General features: G+C 38.7%; 2 protein-coding genes across 2 annotated transcripts in view; both read right to left on the bottom strand.

Annotated features, from left to right (window-relative positions):
- Positions 1 to 13631, bottom strand: part of LOC145469714 (E3 ubiquitin-protein ligase TRIM45-like) — a 322349-nt gene that overhangs the window by 36569 nt on the left and 272149 nt on the right. The gene's annotated exons all lie outside the window — the stretch shown is intronic.
- Positions 1369 to 12796, bottom strand: LOC145469772 (uncharacterized). Its single transcript, XM_081453576.1, has 11 exons — positions 12723 to 12796; positions 11986 to 12070; positions 11663 to 11711; positions 10194 to 10292; positions 9142 to 9210; positions 8504 to 8614; positions 7820 to 7987; positions 6546 to 6674; positions 4215 to 4334; positions 3434 to 3601; positions 1369 to 1820 (listed from the first exon to the last, which is right to left on the bottom strand). Exons 2-11 carry the CDS (start codon positions 12064 to 12066, stop codon positions 1717 to 1719), a joined length of 1098 nt encoding a protein of 365 aa, XP_081309702.1. The 5' UTR covers positions 12067 to 12070; positions 12723 to 12796; the 3' UTR covers positions 1369 to 1716.

Here is a 13631-nt window from a genome sequence, read left to right as displayed (position 1 = left end):
AAATGCCTTTTTTTGTTTCGGTGATGAGATTATGCCATTTCAAATTTGCCTTTTCTCAATTTTCTCAATGTGCCAATACGGGTATTCGTGCGAAACCATTCGTATGAAAAGATGTTCCAACTGCACTTTTAGATTTTCATACAAATCAAACTCACTTCAGTCATATGAAATGTTTTGCACGAGACATCATTTTTAAAACGAGGAAAACGGCAGCTCAAAAGTGACCTACTTTTAACCCCATGAATGCTACATATATTCATATGGCTCTCTAAACATTGTGTGGCCGAAAAGGGTAATGTTAAGTTGCAATGATTTCCTTTTAACGAGTCAGTTAGAAATTTTAACGTTGACGTAATCTCAATGGAATGTAAACTTTCTTTTGCTTTGAGAGGTATACCATGGTTTCTAGGTGTGGTCATTCAATTAACAAGATGGCAAATGCCCGGGGGGGGGGGATCCAATGTAAAAAAAGACTGGGGTGCTCATCGTACCTTTTAGGGGTCAAAAAAGGGTTTTGGTACCTCTTAGGGTTGAAAAAAATTCAAGCCACGCCCACAAAACAGGATCTTGGCACCTCTTAGGAGTCCTTTCAAAATTTCCGACGAGCACCCCCGTCCTTTCCATATTGAAACTCCCTCGGGGAGGGGGGGGGGAGGGGGCAAATGTTCTGTTCTGTTAAGCTATTTCGAGTAATGGCTACTTGAGGAATACATCGTTCAGCATTCAACTTGTAACTTAAGTATATAGAAACGACTACGTATTGGCTATAGATTTTTTCCTTTAAGTTTGTTTAGTCGTGAACTGACTTTATGATCTTAAACGCGCAAATGACCTGAGAAAAGCCGTCATTGAATACTTGTAATTTCACTGTAATGCTTATGATATAGATAACGTAATGTTTGATATCATGTTTGACCCTTAAACTGTACTTAAATATGTTGGTGTATGATTAAAACATCATTCTTCTGATCTTCCTCAGAAATCTTCGGAAAGTACGTTTTGTGCCCTTTCAAATGAGATATTGTAGACTGCTCGGCTATTAATGCTTGGTGAAATATTAAGTAAAGAGCACGGTGTGCTAAATTTGTCGTTTATCTCACCCAGAGTGGAATAAGTTTTGCCCTTTACCTCTAAAGCTCCCGGGGCCTCATAGCGCGTTTGCCCTTGAACTCTGCTTGACTCAGTACTGACAATCTTTACAACTTTCGAAAGATTTGATAGAAATTAAACCACCTTTTGGGGACAAAATTATCCATAAAGAGTTTCCTGCCCTTCCCCCCTCCCCTTCCACCCCATTACATACAAAAAACAAAGCAAAAGCCATTCCATATGTAAGTAAGTAATTTATTATACGCCAATAACACGGGTAGTGCTTGCGCAATCTACCAAGGCAGAGACTCATGTTAAAAGTGCTTGACAGTAATAATAAAATGCTTCTAAAAGCTTATAAAATCTGAGAAATTAAGAGTAAGATCAAGACTAAATGCTTAACAAAATTGCAATAGTTCAGCTAAATAAGGCAAAAATACTGATCATGCAAAAAGTTTGCAACCAAAGCATTGCTTTTCTCACTTAGAATTACCATCTTTACGCCCAGTTCATGTGTGAACAATCAGCATCAACCAGTTCTAAAAGCGTACAAATACTGCATTACAAATTAAAGTTAACTTAGTAAAACATCTGTGTAGTGTTAAAAAGCGGAACGTGTATTCAAGCTTATTCCTGTTCCTTAATGTTTCCCGTATTGGTTCCTTTTTGGTCAATCGTTTCACTACTCTTTCCTGTAAAGATTAACTGGCTGGGTGCATCTCGTGGTTTCACTAGAGAAATAAGTACGTCAAATTAGAAGAATTAAGCCTCAGGTTTTCGGTGAGCATAAAAAGATTTCATTAGTAACACGTTTCCAGGAAAGATCCAATTTCTAGGTACCTTCCATTAACTATCTACCATCGTCAGTGGCTGTTCATAATTAACAATTATTCCACGAGCGCGCGTTGGATATGAATGATGAGATGGTAGATAGCCAACGAAGCTAAACAGGGCGCGTACTGCCAAGTTGGATAAAATCATCCCATATTCAACAAGCGCGAGTTGAATAATTGTTTTATTAAAAATGCCCCCAAAATACAGAAAATTAAAATAAAATAAAAATAAAAACGCTCCCAAAAATTACGCGTAAGCTTACCATATTTGCAGAGCTAGTATAATGGCTCATATACCATGAAGGTTAAGTCAATGAAAACTCTTGAATTGCATTATCCAATGATGCAGTTTTCAATATCAGAAGATATTTTGCCCAGTAAAGGGGGGCTGGGGGTATTCCATGTTGTCCAAAAAGTTGTTGAAGACATCAAGAGACAAGCTTGTGGCTTCCCAAAAAGGCCTTAGGAAACATTTTTAGGAGTACGACGCGTATTCGAGGATGACGCTTAATAGAAAAGTGTTTTCGTGTGACCTAACGGGAACAAATAGAATGGATATGGGTAGACTTCTTCTAGGAAATTGATACGGATCTGTTAGAGTTTGCTTCCGCTTTTCGTAAACATCCAATCGGCGAACGACAGCTTGCTTGGTGTTTTGATACGTACTTTCTTGAAAGCTAGTCGATTTTACCATCTCGCGATATAGGTACTTGTGTGCAGTTGGACGCTGAACACGAAACCTGCGACTTATTTTTCTAGCTGGAAGCATGGCCACCATCGTCAATACCTCATTTCTCAAATCTTTAAATTCAAAAGAACGCTAGGCTTGAAGTTGCACCCGTATTTGTAAATCGAAACTTCTCAACAACAACTTCGACTACTTTCCAACTTCGGCGCGAAAGTTTGCTTAACGGCTGTAAAACTTCAGATGTTGGGCTACCAAATTTGTTCTGTTTGCATCCAGTAACAATAATTTTTCCGTCCCGTGTCCACGCTTAGATGAAAACGACGATAATTTAGGCTTCACTGCGAGACACTCGTTGAATCAATCGATATCCACGCTGTAACCCCCTTACAGAAACTAACCATTACAATACTACCTTACAATAGCTTAGGATTACAGGGCGTTTCTTCCCAGAAAATGTTTATGCATACATGAAGAACATAGTTGAATACAAGCAATGCCAGGTTTTCAAGCCATATGTTCGTTTCGTTAATCGTTTTTCTCTTGAGTTTTCAAATATGTTTCCAAATATTTTATATGTTACTGTAGTTTCTATGCCATGATGTTAAATATTGTGCAAAACTTTTCCGTGGTATACCATAGAATATATAAGGTATCCCACTTGTCACTTGTATTTTGTTGATATACCCACTCGCCTAAAGGCTCGTGGGTACGTATACCGAGAAAACAAAAGCGACTCGCAAGGGATATTCCATGGTAAATCAGTCAAAAGCGTTGCATAAGTAGCATTTTCACATGCAATCGAAAAAAAAAATCATTACCGTACCTTCTTTACCGTTGTACAGAATTGTCCCCTCGTTCTTTCCTTCTTGAGGAATGTTTCCAACATATGGTTTACCCGGCAATTTGATGGTCCCCGTGTTCAAACCTTGCTGAATAATGGTGCCATTGTTTGGCTTAAAATCGTAATCCTTTGGGTCGTTAAGAGGGCTTGCTGGAAAATGGGAAGATAAGAATCGAATTAGGAGATTGGTAATCAAAGCACTAAAGCTAACACTTGATGCTACAACAACAGTATCAAACCATTGACCAATGATTAGCAAATAAGCTTTGTAGGGAGTCCATTACCCGGAGCCTTAATGTCGCATACTAGCCCTGTGAGTCAACCCTTTCCCGTATCTTTCTATTTTTAGAAACAGCTCTTATGGGAGTTTTCACACGACCCCTTTTCAATACCCAATGATGCCCCAGCTATGACCTTTCTTTGTTTCAACAAAGACTGAGACCTCATTTTTGCCCTCTATTTTGCATTTTCTATCTGCAGAAACAGGATATTTCGTGGGAAACCAAGAGACCTTTGCGCTCATCACCTTTTTAAAAAAAGAATGATACGGGAAAGGCTTGACTCCAGGTGATGTGGTCCTGGCTTTGTACGTATCTTTTTGACACAGAAGCCCACCAGATAAAAACAATAACGCCCCCTTATTAGCCTGCAGTGGTTACAACTTCAACTGATTTCCATGAAGCCCATTTGTTTGTTCCGAGCCGCCATCAATTTTCGAAAATATAAGGTGGCTCTGAACCCTCTTCGCTATTCCAGCTGTTACCTTTAGGGTGGAAGTCTCTGGTTATGGTTTCGGCAACTTCTCCGGCGTTTGAACCTTTCTGCTCGATGGAGCCATTGTTAGCCGCGAAGTAGAATTTGTCGGCATTACTCTGACGTTTGGCTGGTAAACGAATATAAATCACAGTAGTTAGTAACATATTTCAATTTTCAAACACCATTCTTAAGGTGATGTTTTAACGCTGGTTTTTAGTCCTTGTTACACGAGACAACTTTTGACGCAACTTTGTTGCGGCAACGGTCGGTAATGGCATGATACACGAGACGATTTTCCACGCAACATGGAAAATTCGGACAACAATGCTCAAGGTTTTGAATCGCTTTCAAAAACCTGCAACGTGCTGAATTTATCTTAGCAAATAAGGTAATTGTAAGTAGCAAAGTTATTGTAAATAGTTTTACGTTTTTGTCATGAGCCCCTGGCTCGGGAGATTTGGCAACCACTCCCCACGTTTATCACTCAAAATAAATTTACCTTACCTTACCTTACCTTACCTTTCCGCAATGAAATGTTGCGTTAAAAGTCGCCCTGTGCGCCATCGATTTTAAACACAACATTGTTGCGTTAAAAATAGTCGGCGGTAAAAATCGACAACATCAACATCGGTGTAACATCACCTCTAAACTCATGTTTTAGTACATCATCAGCAACCATAACCGTGGTAATGGTTGGATATATGATCTTAATTAGCCCAAATTTTTTTTTGCGATTTTATTTCCCCGTTTTCAATTTAGTTTCGATTGAGAAAATACGTCAAACACTCGTTAGTGCTACGAGACATGTTGTCAGCTCTCTTATCGATATTTGGAAATATGGTCAAGCATGGTCTTCTTTTTCGCTTCTAGATTTTTTAGCAAAATGGCCAAGTTGATTTGACTTTTCAGAAAACTCAGTACGTGCATGATAAATTGACCTCATATTATATACATTATTATATTATATATTATTATATTGTTACAAATGTTAGCTGAACTAAGGGAGTTCAATTGAAAATGCATAGGCACATAAATGGACCTACACCGTAGGAACTTCGGATTAACAAAACTGCCAGACTAATCGATTTACCATTCTAAACAAACCTAATGAATACATTTTAACAAAAACCTTGTGCACATTTCTGCGTTTATGACAATATACTTTGTTTCAGCTTTGGCAGTTTGTTGCCTCATTTCAATCTGGTGATACTCTTGAGAATTCTCGCCTTTGAATATGACAATGTTCGCGTGTATACGAAGGAATAATTTTAAGATGGATAACTGGAACAATTCTGTCGAGAGTATCACGTGGTCTGCACTGGAAAAACAAGTAGACTAAGCTAAAAAGGTCTATTTTACTAAGTAGAGTGTTTTATTTCAGGCTCACTAGTGAACTAACTGTGATGAGTAACGACCTCCCCCGATCGAAAGTCCAAAAATAGAGATCTCTCTGGTAGCAGCGATAATAAAGCTTGATAGATTCACACGTATCGAGGTTTTTGTTGTTGTTGCTTTTTTGTTTTTTTTTGTTTTTGCTTCTTTTTTGCTTGGATTTCCGGAGTGAGAGGCACTTTCACTTCTCTGGATATGTGTTCATGTTATATGTGGTCCATACGCATACATGCCACTGTGTAACGGTACAAGTTAAGGTCCTTCCTCACATTTGCATCGCGCATCCTTACTGCGCATAATTTATGGCGTCATTAGAGCGCGCTCGTGTACGCGCCTATTGAAAACATGACGGATTTGCCTTGATATTGAGCTCTGTCAGTGGAAAAATGGCTCTAGCTCACCAACGAGCACGGGGACCCCAATTTTTTTGCCAGTCATTGTAATCAACTAATCATAAGCTTTGCGTAAGAAAAGACTGATCTAATTTCTATTGCTGAAAATTGAATAAATAAGAAAAATAGCAGATACACTGTGGTCTTTTCTATTTTGCAGTCGGTAACCACGTCTAGAAATATGGTTCAAATTTTTAATCAAGGATTTAGCTTTCTGTCTGAATCAAACTTAAAATGTTTATTTGTGTCCGACACAATGTATTGACTGTAGTTTAATGCCTGTTCTTATGAGTCTGGGCTCACAAAGATTTTACAACTACTGGGAATGCGTTCCTATAATAAGCATTAAATAATGCCAAAATGGGGCATTTTCAATGTCTCACTGCTCCTTAATGAGCATGGGCCCTTTTTTATTTCAAAACTGAAGTTATTACATGACAAATGTTCAGTGGACAAAGTTTGAACAAAAATCTATTGTCACGTTAATTTCAGAGGAATTACCTTAAGTACCTTTGAATGATTAGTTTTACAACAAACAGGGTGAAATTTCTCACCGTATCCGCCTCTGCCACTTTCGTCTCTGACGTTCAACTCAATTTTGCCAGAGCTTATGCCTTGCTGGGCAATAGTGCCATTGTTGTCCTTAAAGGTGAACTTGTCCTTCAAGCCATAGGTACGTTTTCCTGGGAATGGTTACATTAGAATTGAATTAAAACTCACGTTTTTCATTTCTTTTAAAATTATACTCTGTAGTTCAACCTCGTTTCCAGAGGACCATGGGGACGAGGCTGTCAACAGTTCTGTGCTACAGTTCTGTAAAATGTAAGCGAGCCTACCTTAAAATGCCATCAATTGGAAAGAGACTCTGATTAAACATTCATGCAAAATAGAATGAATATCAGTAAGAAATATTTTTATTTTATTTTTGTTTTCCTCTCATTTCCATTGATTCATCGGGTGAGGTGATTTTGCGGGTAAATACTTGCAGCGAAATCTGGTAATGCACTTTTCACATGCATATAAAAATGTCCATTCGTTTGGAAGGGGGAGGGCCGGGGGGGTAGTGGGGGGGGGTGTTTACGCTGTATAATGTCCGCCCAGCTATTAACGCTAAGTAATAACTGAATTAAGGCTTGTGACGCCTAAGCTTCAATTCTACTCAAGACTGAGATTAAGATGGATTTAAAACCTAAATTTTCATTGGGAACTATATAAGGTAAAGCATGGTGCTGGATTTTTTTTACCATTTAGCTGAGTATTGGGCAAAATCGAAACCGTCCGCTGAGAAATGATGCCCGGCTTTCCTGACCGATAGTTGAGATCTAAGATCTGCAAACTACTGAATAGCTGCCAAATAGGCTGAAACTCTAATTCTTTTAGCTAAAAGAAATGGCCCAAGCTGCAACCGATTATTGAAATTCCTCACCGTCATCCAGACGTTCAAGACAACTATAAATATCTTTCACTTCGTCTTTTTCTCAACCAATTAAAATATCTAATTAATTTCATACCCGGTCCTTCATCGGTGAGTGGAGGCGCGATGGCCGCATCGTTCGTGCGCTAGCCTCCGGATCGAGCGGTCCGGGTTCGTGCCCCGGCCGTGGACATTGGGTTGTGTCCTTGGGCAAGATACTTTGCTCTTACAGTGTCTCTCTCCACTCAGGGGTATAAATGGGTACCGGCGAACTTAATGCTGGGGGTAACCCTGCAATGGACTAGCATCCCATCCAGGGGGGAGTAGAAATACTCTTATTTGCTTCATGCTAGAGAAACCGGAGATAATCGCCGGCCTGATGGGCCACTTTGCTCTTATGCAGACTTTACCTACCTTTATCGGTGAAGGCAAGTGTCCCTTTATTCAGACCTTGCTGAACAACGGTGCCTTCTTTTGGCTTGCTCATCAAATCGATTTCCCCTGTGTTCTCTCCTTGTTGGCCAATGCTGCCGTTATTAATCCTGAACAGGTAGCTGTCCGAGGGATCGTTCAAACGTTTTGCTAGAAAATGGGGTATACTGATCAAATTAGCCCCTGTAAGGGCGGTTTTCAATCGAGTGTGATAAACCATTAAACGCGAGACCACTCTGCCAATCACTCTGCCAGTGGCCAATCATAAAGGGTACGGGCAATCCAGTGAGCCAATCAAAACTTAAAGTAAACACATGGAGCTTCCGGGAAGCGCCGGAAAACGTGGGCGAAAGAGTAATCGATCGGTTTGACTTTACTTCTGATTAGAAAGCAAAAAGTGGCATGCATGGTTGAGCCAATGGCTCAGTGGCAGTGTAAAACGAAAGCAAATCCAAGTTACTTTCGACGCTCAAGTGAAAACCGATTTTAAAGTTTCAAACCATGACGTAGCTCCTTTAAAGTTTTCAAATCAAATTGAATCAAATCAAATCTTTCAAAGTTAGTTCAATGCAAAAATACGATCCACCGATTGCCGTCACTAGCTTTTCTCAGGGTCAGATCTACTACTTCAGGAGCTAATAGAACAAAATTTAAACTGTACATTACCCATCGGAGCGTCGCTTTTGGCTACCGTTAGGCCGACACCTCCCTTGTTGGCTCCTTCTTGAACGACAGTTCCATTATTCCCAGTATTAGACCCAAATCTGAATTCATTGGCTAGAGAATGGGCATAAAGCAGAATGTTTTTTTTTTCCTTTTAAGAATCGTTATTCCAATTATGTGGGTGTTTTCAGACTGGTTACAATTATATTAAGTGGGATATTGTATGCACTTGGTAAAGGCGTCAGTTATTCACACAAGCGACATAACGACATAAGAAGGACTTTATGTCGTTAGGTTTGCTTTGTAGAAGTCTAAACTTAACAAATCAAAGAAGGAAATAATCGATGCGAAGGAAGCAATTCCAACAGCTGTTATTGCAGTTATCAGTGGTTTGACATACAAACGAGGCGAAAGGGCCAATTCTGCTTCGTATTGACCCTTTCGCCTCGTTTGTATGCCTTTTAAACAAAAGAATATTGAACTGCAGGCTCAACTGTAATAATAGCTATATTTGGAAAGGTAGAGAGAATGCCAGTCGTCTCCCTCAGGGGTTTAAATCAAGGATTCTGGTCTCACTTAGGGTGTTGAGGACGAAATACCACTATTTTAAACTGTCAAGGTATCTTTAAGGGTGCACTCGCCTTCGTCTTCCGTGTGTAATGTGTTGCCGCCATCATTGTCACCTCGGTGAACAATATGAAGCCGTTTTGCTGAGAAATGAGTATATAAGGATTAAATCAAGCCTTACGTTGTTCTGTTATTTAAAAAGATTGATTTCGAATAAGCTATGTAACACACTTTTTTAAGGAAAACTCATGGGAATATCTTCACACAGGATAGAATTTTACTAACACGGGTGTTCTTCAAACAGTACACTGAGGTGCCAGGTGGGTACAAAACAGCCTCTTCCCCGATCCCTCTCCTTCCGCCCCCTTCCCCCCTTCCCTTCACTGCCCTTCTGTCGCGGAAGAATCGAAGGGATAATAAAGGATTGCTAAATTCCATGCAATGGACCACTCACTGGTTACACGTTCATGCCACTGTGTAAAGAATTCAAGTTAGGCACGTTAAATAGTCAATTTCACAGGAAATCAGATGAAAAAAATTCTTCAATTTCTACCATTTTCGCCTGCGTCCCTTTTATCACGCAAATGAAATGTGACTGTCCCATTATTGTAATCTTGTTGACCAATATCGCCTCAGCTTTGCTAGCAGAAATCCAGTGCGCCATAAAATAATTTCAATGATCATCCAAACCGTATGCAGAAACTGTGTTTTCGAAGTGCTTTTAACACTATTCTACCGTGCTTTGCAACCTTTAAACGTGATTTTGTTATTTAATAAGCACAATTATAAGAATCGTGGACATTTCTCCACATTGCTCACAATCTTGCTCACTTCGATATTCCATAAACGGTATAACTGTAAGCTATGCGTCAAAAGTAACAGCCCCCCCCCCCCCCCCCCGCCCTCCACCCACCCTTAGCTCCCGCCGAAGAAGGGATGGTAAAAGGTTGTTTATCCTAGTGTAATGCGGTTTGGGGCCCGCAAACAACACCTTATTACTCGGAAAACGGCGATTCACACTGTCATGCTGCACTTTCATGCCACTGTCTGAACAGGGCAAGTTAGGCACCCTTAAAGAATGAATTTCACAGCAAATCAAAGGAAAAACAACTTATTAACTTCTTACCATTTTCGCTTGCGCCACTTTCATCACTTAAATGCAATCTGACTGTCCCATTATTGATACCTTGTTGAACGATATGGCCACGATGGTTAAAACGTTTTGCTATTAAAAAAAATAAGGGAATGAGATCTACTGAAGAAGAACGCATCATTAGATCCCTTCAAATCAGCCATGATTTACTCAGCTTTGCTAGCGATAATCCTGTGCACCATAAAATAACCTGATTCGGACAGTATGCCGACTCTATATTTCGAAGTAATTCAATTATTATATCTCTTATAGTTAGTACGCGCGCTGCATATGATTGGTCAATTTAGCGGGCCGTATTCTACTGTACGGCCCGTTCAAAGTTAAAGCTATTTTTGTTGCCAAAATGTTTCGTGATTTATCGCCAAGTGTTAATAATAATAATAATAATAATAATAATAATAACGAACATTCTTAATATTACTTTTATAGCAAACAAACGTTTAAAACTATCTTTTACTTCTAAAATTGTGTATTAAAACCTGCTAACGACTTAACAGTTACTTAACAACGATTTCAAATTGACTTGTTTTGCTTTAGAGGTGCGTCAGAAATTTAAAGCCGTTCCGCGTGAATAGAAATTGTTTCCGAACCCGGAAGACACACGGTAGAGATATAATAAATATCTTACTAACCTCGTCTTCTTGGTCCGTATTGTAAATTACGGATCCTCGTTTTTCGCCTTCGATTTATGGCCCGCACCCTTCTCACTTGAGCCATAAATCGATTTTGAAAAATCTCGGTCCGTAACTTCCGGTGCCGCCCTCGAACTAGCTCACAATAGCTATAACTGATATGGCTATTCAGCAAACTCAGTACACGTTTTACGTTGGAAATGACGACTTTCAGCTAAAGCCATATCAGAGACTGATTTAAATTATCATTTACGTCACACAGAAAAAAACCTCGTTTTATTGGCGAACCGTTCAAATGTATTGTTCCCTGGGTCTCGCATTTTCCTCGACTGATGAGGAACAGAAGTAAAATTCTGACCGGAAGTGGCATGCAATTCTATCGACATGGAGGACATATCTCTATAAAAGGTCTTTTGGCGCGTTATCCAACGGTTTTTATTAATAATCATTAAGTGATATTTTCTTGGAGGAAGCCAGCATTGAATTAGTGAAAACCAGAGCAAATAATGTCGATGAAACCAACTAATGAATGCTAAGGATATCCCAAGAAAAAAGAATCGACAAATGAAAATAAAATTTTGTAAATACTCTCTTATATTGTTTTGCTAAGCGCTTGGTGTTGGAAATATTCAAATACTCAAATATTTACAAAACCCAAGAATAAAGCACCGCTGTAACAGCGCCTGCAGAAAACTACTTCATATGAATTTGATACCTCACGGCGTCAACTCAATTCGAATGAAATAAAGCTCCAGAATATATATATAAATTTTTTTTAACGAAAAAAACTAAAGGATAGTGTTATCTTACCAATAATCCCTCTTTCCAGTTTTACCGAGTTACGATTGGGAAGTGCTCTCTGTGAAATAATAAATTAGTGACACTTTAGTAATGAATACTTTTGTTTAGCAACAACTTATTTTATCGAAATTTAACGCAGTAACCGTCTTTTAATGGTCTTAGGTTAGGCGCAGATTTTCCACATATTTAATAAATTTCCTGCTCGGTTTCTTGCTTTTTTTTCCCGAAATCATTGGGAAGTGTTCGAGACTTACTATCAAATAACAATACTGAATTGTCCTCTCCGAGATCAGCCCTTCTACAAACTGACAAATATATGTTTACATATTTACCCCTTGTTTCGTTTTTAAGACAAGAACTGATTCCGACAGGCCCAGAGTTGTTAGGAAGAACAGAACTAAGGTACACCTCATGGTCCTTTAAGATATAAAACAGAGATCAGTAGGCTACATATCACAACTGCAACAAAAACTGTACGTGACTTTAAAACTCACTTTACGATCAGGGCCTCCAGACCCGGAAAAGGATAAATCTTGAATTTATTCCTCAAAAATTTCACATTTTTTTCCTTGTTCCCCAACAATACTGAATTCTATTTTTTTTTTATCCTCACATTTTCGTCGAAATTTCCATTCATAACAGAGATATCACTTGTTCCCTCAAATTAATCGATAAAAATGTTCTTTTTTATCCATCAGTTGCAAAAAATAAAAGATCATGTTCTCTTGTTTCCCCAAACCCCTCTATACTTTCTTGGGCGTTTCCAGTTTAAAAGATTTTCCGCTTCCTGAAGTCTACACTGCAGAAATAAATTAATACTTAGCAAATTAAAGGTTGTTAATAAGCTTTCCTCCTCTTCGTAAATGTCTTAATTGTGCAGGACTAAAACGAAATCATCTAAAAAGTTGCTGTTATGCAGTGCTGTTTCTCAAGTTCCCTGTGCTAACCATATTTTATGCACACTTATTTCTTTCGCAAAAAGAAAAGCTTTAACGAACTGGCTGCCTCGTATTGGTACACCTAAGGGTGGGCAGATATCACCTACAGATTTGTTACAAACATGACTTACAATACTGGAGTTTTCTCGGCTAATTTCTTGCGTGATGTTTCCCTTCTGAGATGAGCTAAGCTTCCTTACAGGCAAGCCGCATGTGAAGAACTGAACTGGTGGTACCCGTGAGTTCCAGTTGCCCTTTAAATAGGATCCTTGAGGATATAAAATTGACAGCTGAAAGTTAAAAACGAAAAAAAACAAAACAAAAGAAAAGAAAAGAAAAACAAAAAAACAGACAAAAAGTTAAGAAAAGTATTATTAAAGTTTAGGTAATACAACTCTTTGTCCAGACATGCGGGCACTAGGAACTCGAAGACAGCCCTTAACAAATTGCATTTAGAAAGAAAACTTTTTAATGTTTACCGAGAAATTGTTTTGTAGAAAAAAGAGGAAAAGATGTTAACTTTGCTGATGTAAATTATAATTAATTGAAGACCAGGCTTACAGACGTGGAGTGAACTTCAACAACTGTTCTTACATTTTTAAGCTGTTTTGCATGAAAATAGCATAACGTTCACAATTTGAACAAATTAAAGGAGACAATAGTTGTCCAGAAACAGGCTTTTCAGTTGCCTCTTAAACTAAAAAATCCTTTTATCAAGCTTGGTTTCTTCTAAAGCCAAATGGAATCGTTCAAAATTACAAAGTAAATAATAGAAAAAATTGTTCATGTCAGGTTTTCATTGTCTTTGAAGTGGCGTTCACATGGCACATATTGTTCAGCAGTTACAGGAAATGCAACAATAAGTTATCAATATGTCGCTAAAGAAGACATAATGTGATCTTATACACACTGTTCAAAAATTAAGCAAAGCAGTGCCAAATGAAAGGAGAGTCTTATGAAAACGCATGCGTGGCTTCTTTAACAGACGAAATCACACACACAGCTGCCCTTGTGTCATCCGAGAACTTTTAAACGCCGTG

The sequence above is a fragment of the Orbicella franksi genome, chromosome 15 (genome assembly GCF_964199315.1).
Source record: "Orbicella franksi chromosome 15, jaOrbFran1.1, whole genome shotgun sequence".
NCBI lineage: Eukaryota > Metazoa > Cnidaria > Anthozoa > Scleractinia > Merulinidae > Orbicella > Orbicella franksi.
The sequence above is the reverse complement of the archived record's forward strand: the minus strand, read 5'-3'. Positions and strand labels throughout refer to the sequence as shown.

Excerpts from the sequence above, each read along its gene's own strand:
- LOC145469772 (XM_081453576.1), bottom strand. The coding sequence starts at position 12,066 with ATGAGGTGTACCTTAGTTCTGTTCTTCCTAACAACTCTGGGCCTGTCG. Across the intron at positions 10,293-11,662 it reads ACTGGAAAGAGGGATTATTG|CAAAACGTTTTAACCATCGT; the intron begins GTAAGATAACAC and ends TTTTTTTAATAG. Across the intron at positions 4,335-6,545 it reads AAGTGGCAGAGGCGGATACG|CCAAACGTCAGAGTAATGCC; the intron begins GTGAGAAATTTC and ends TTCGTTTACCAG.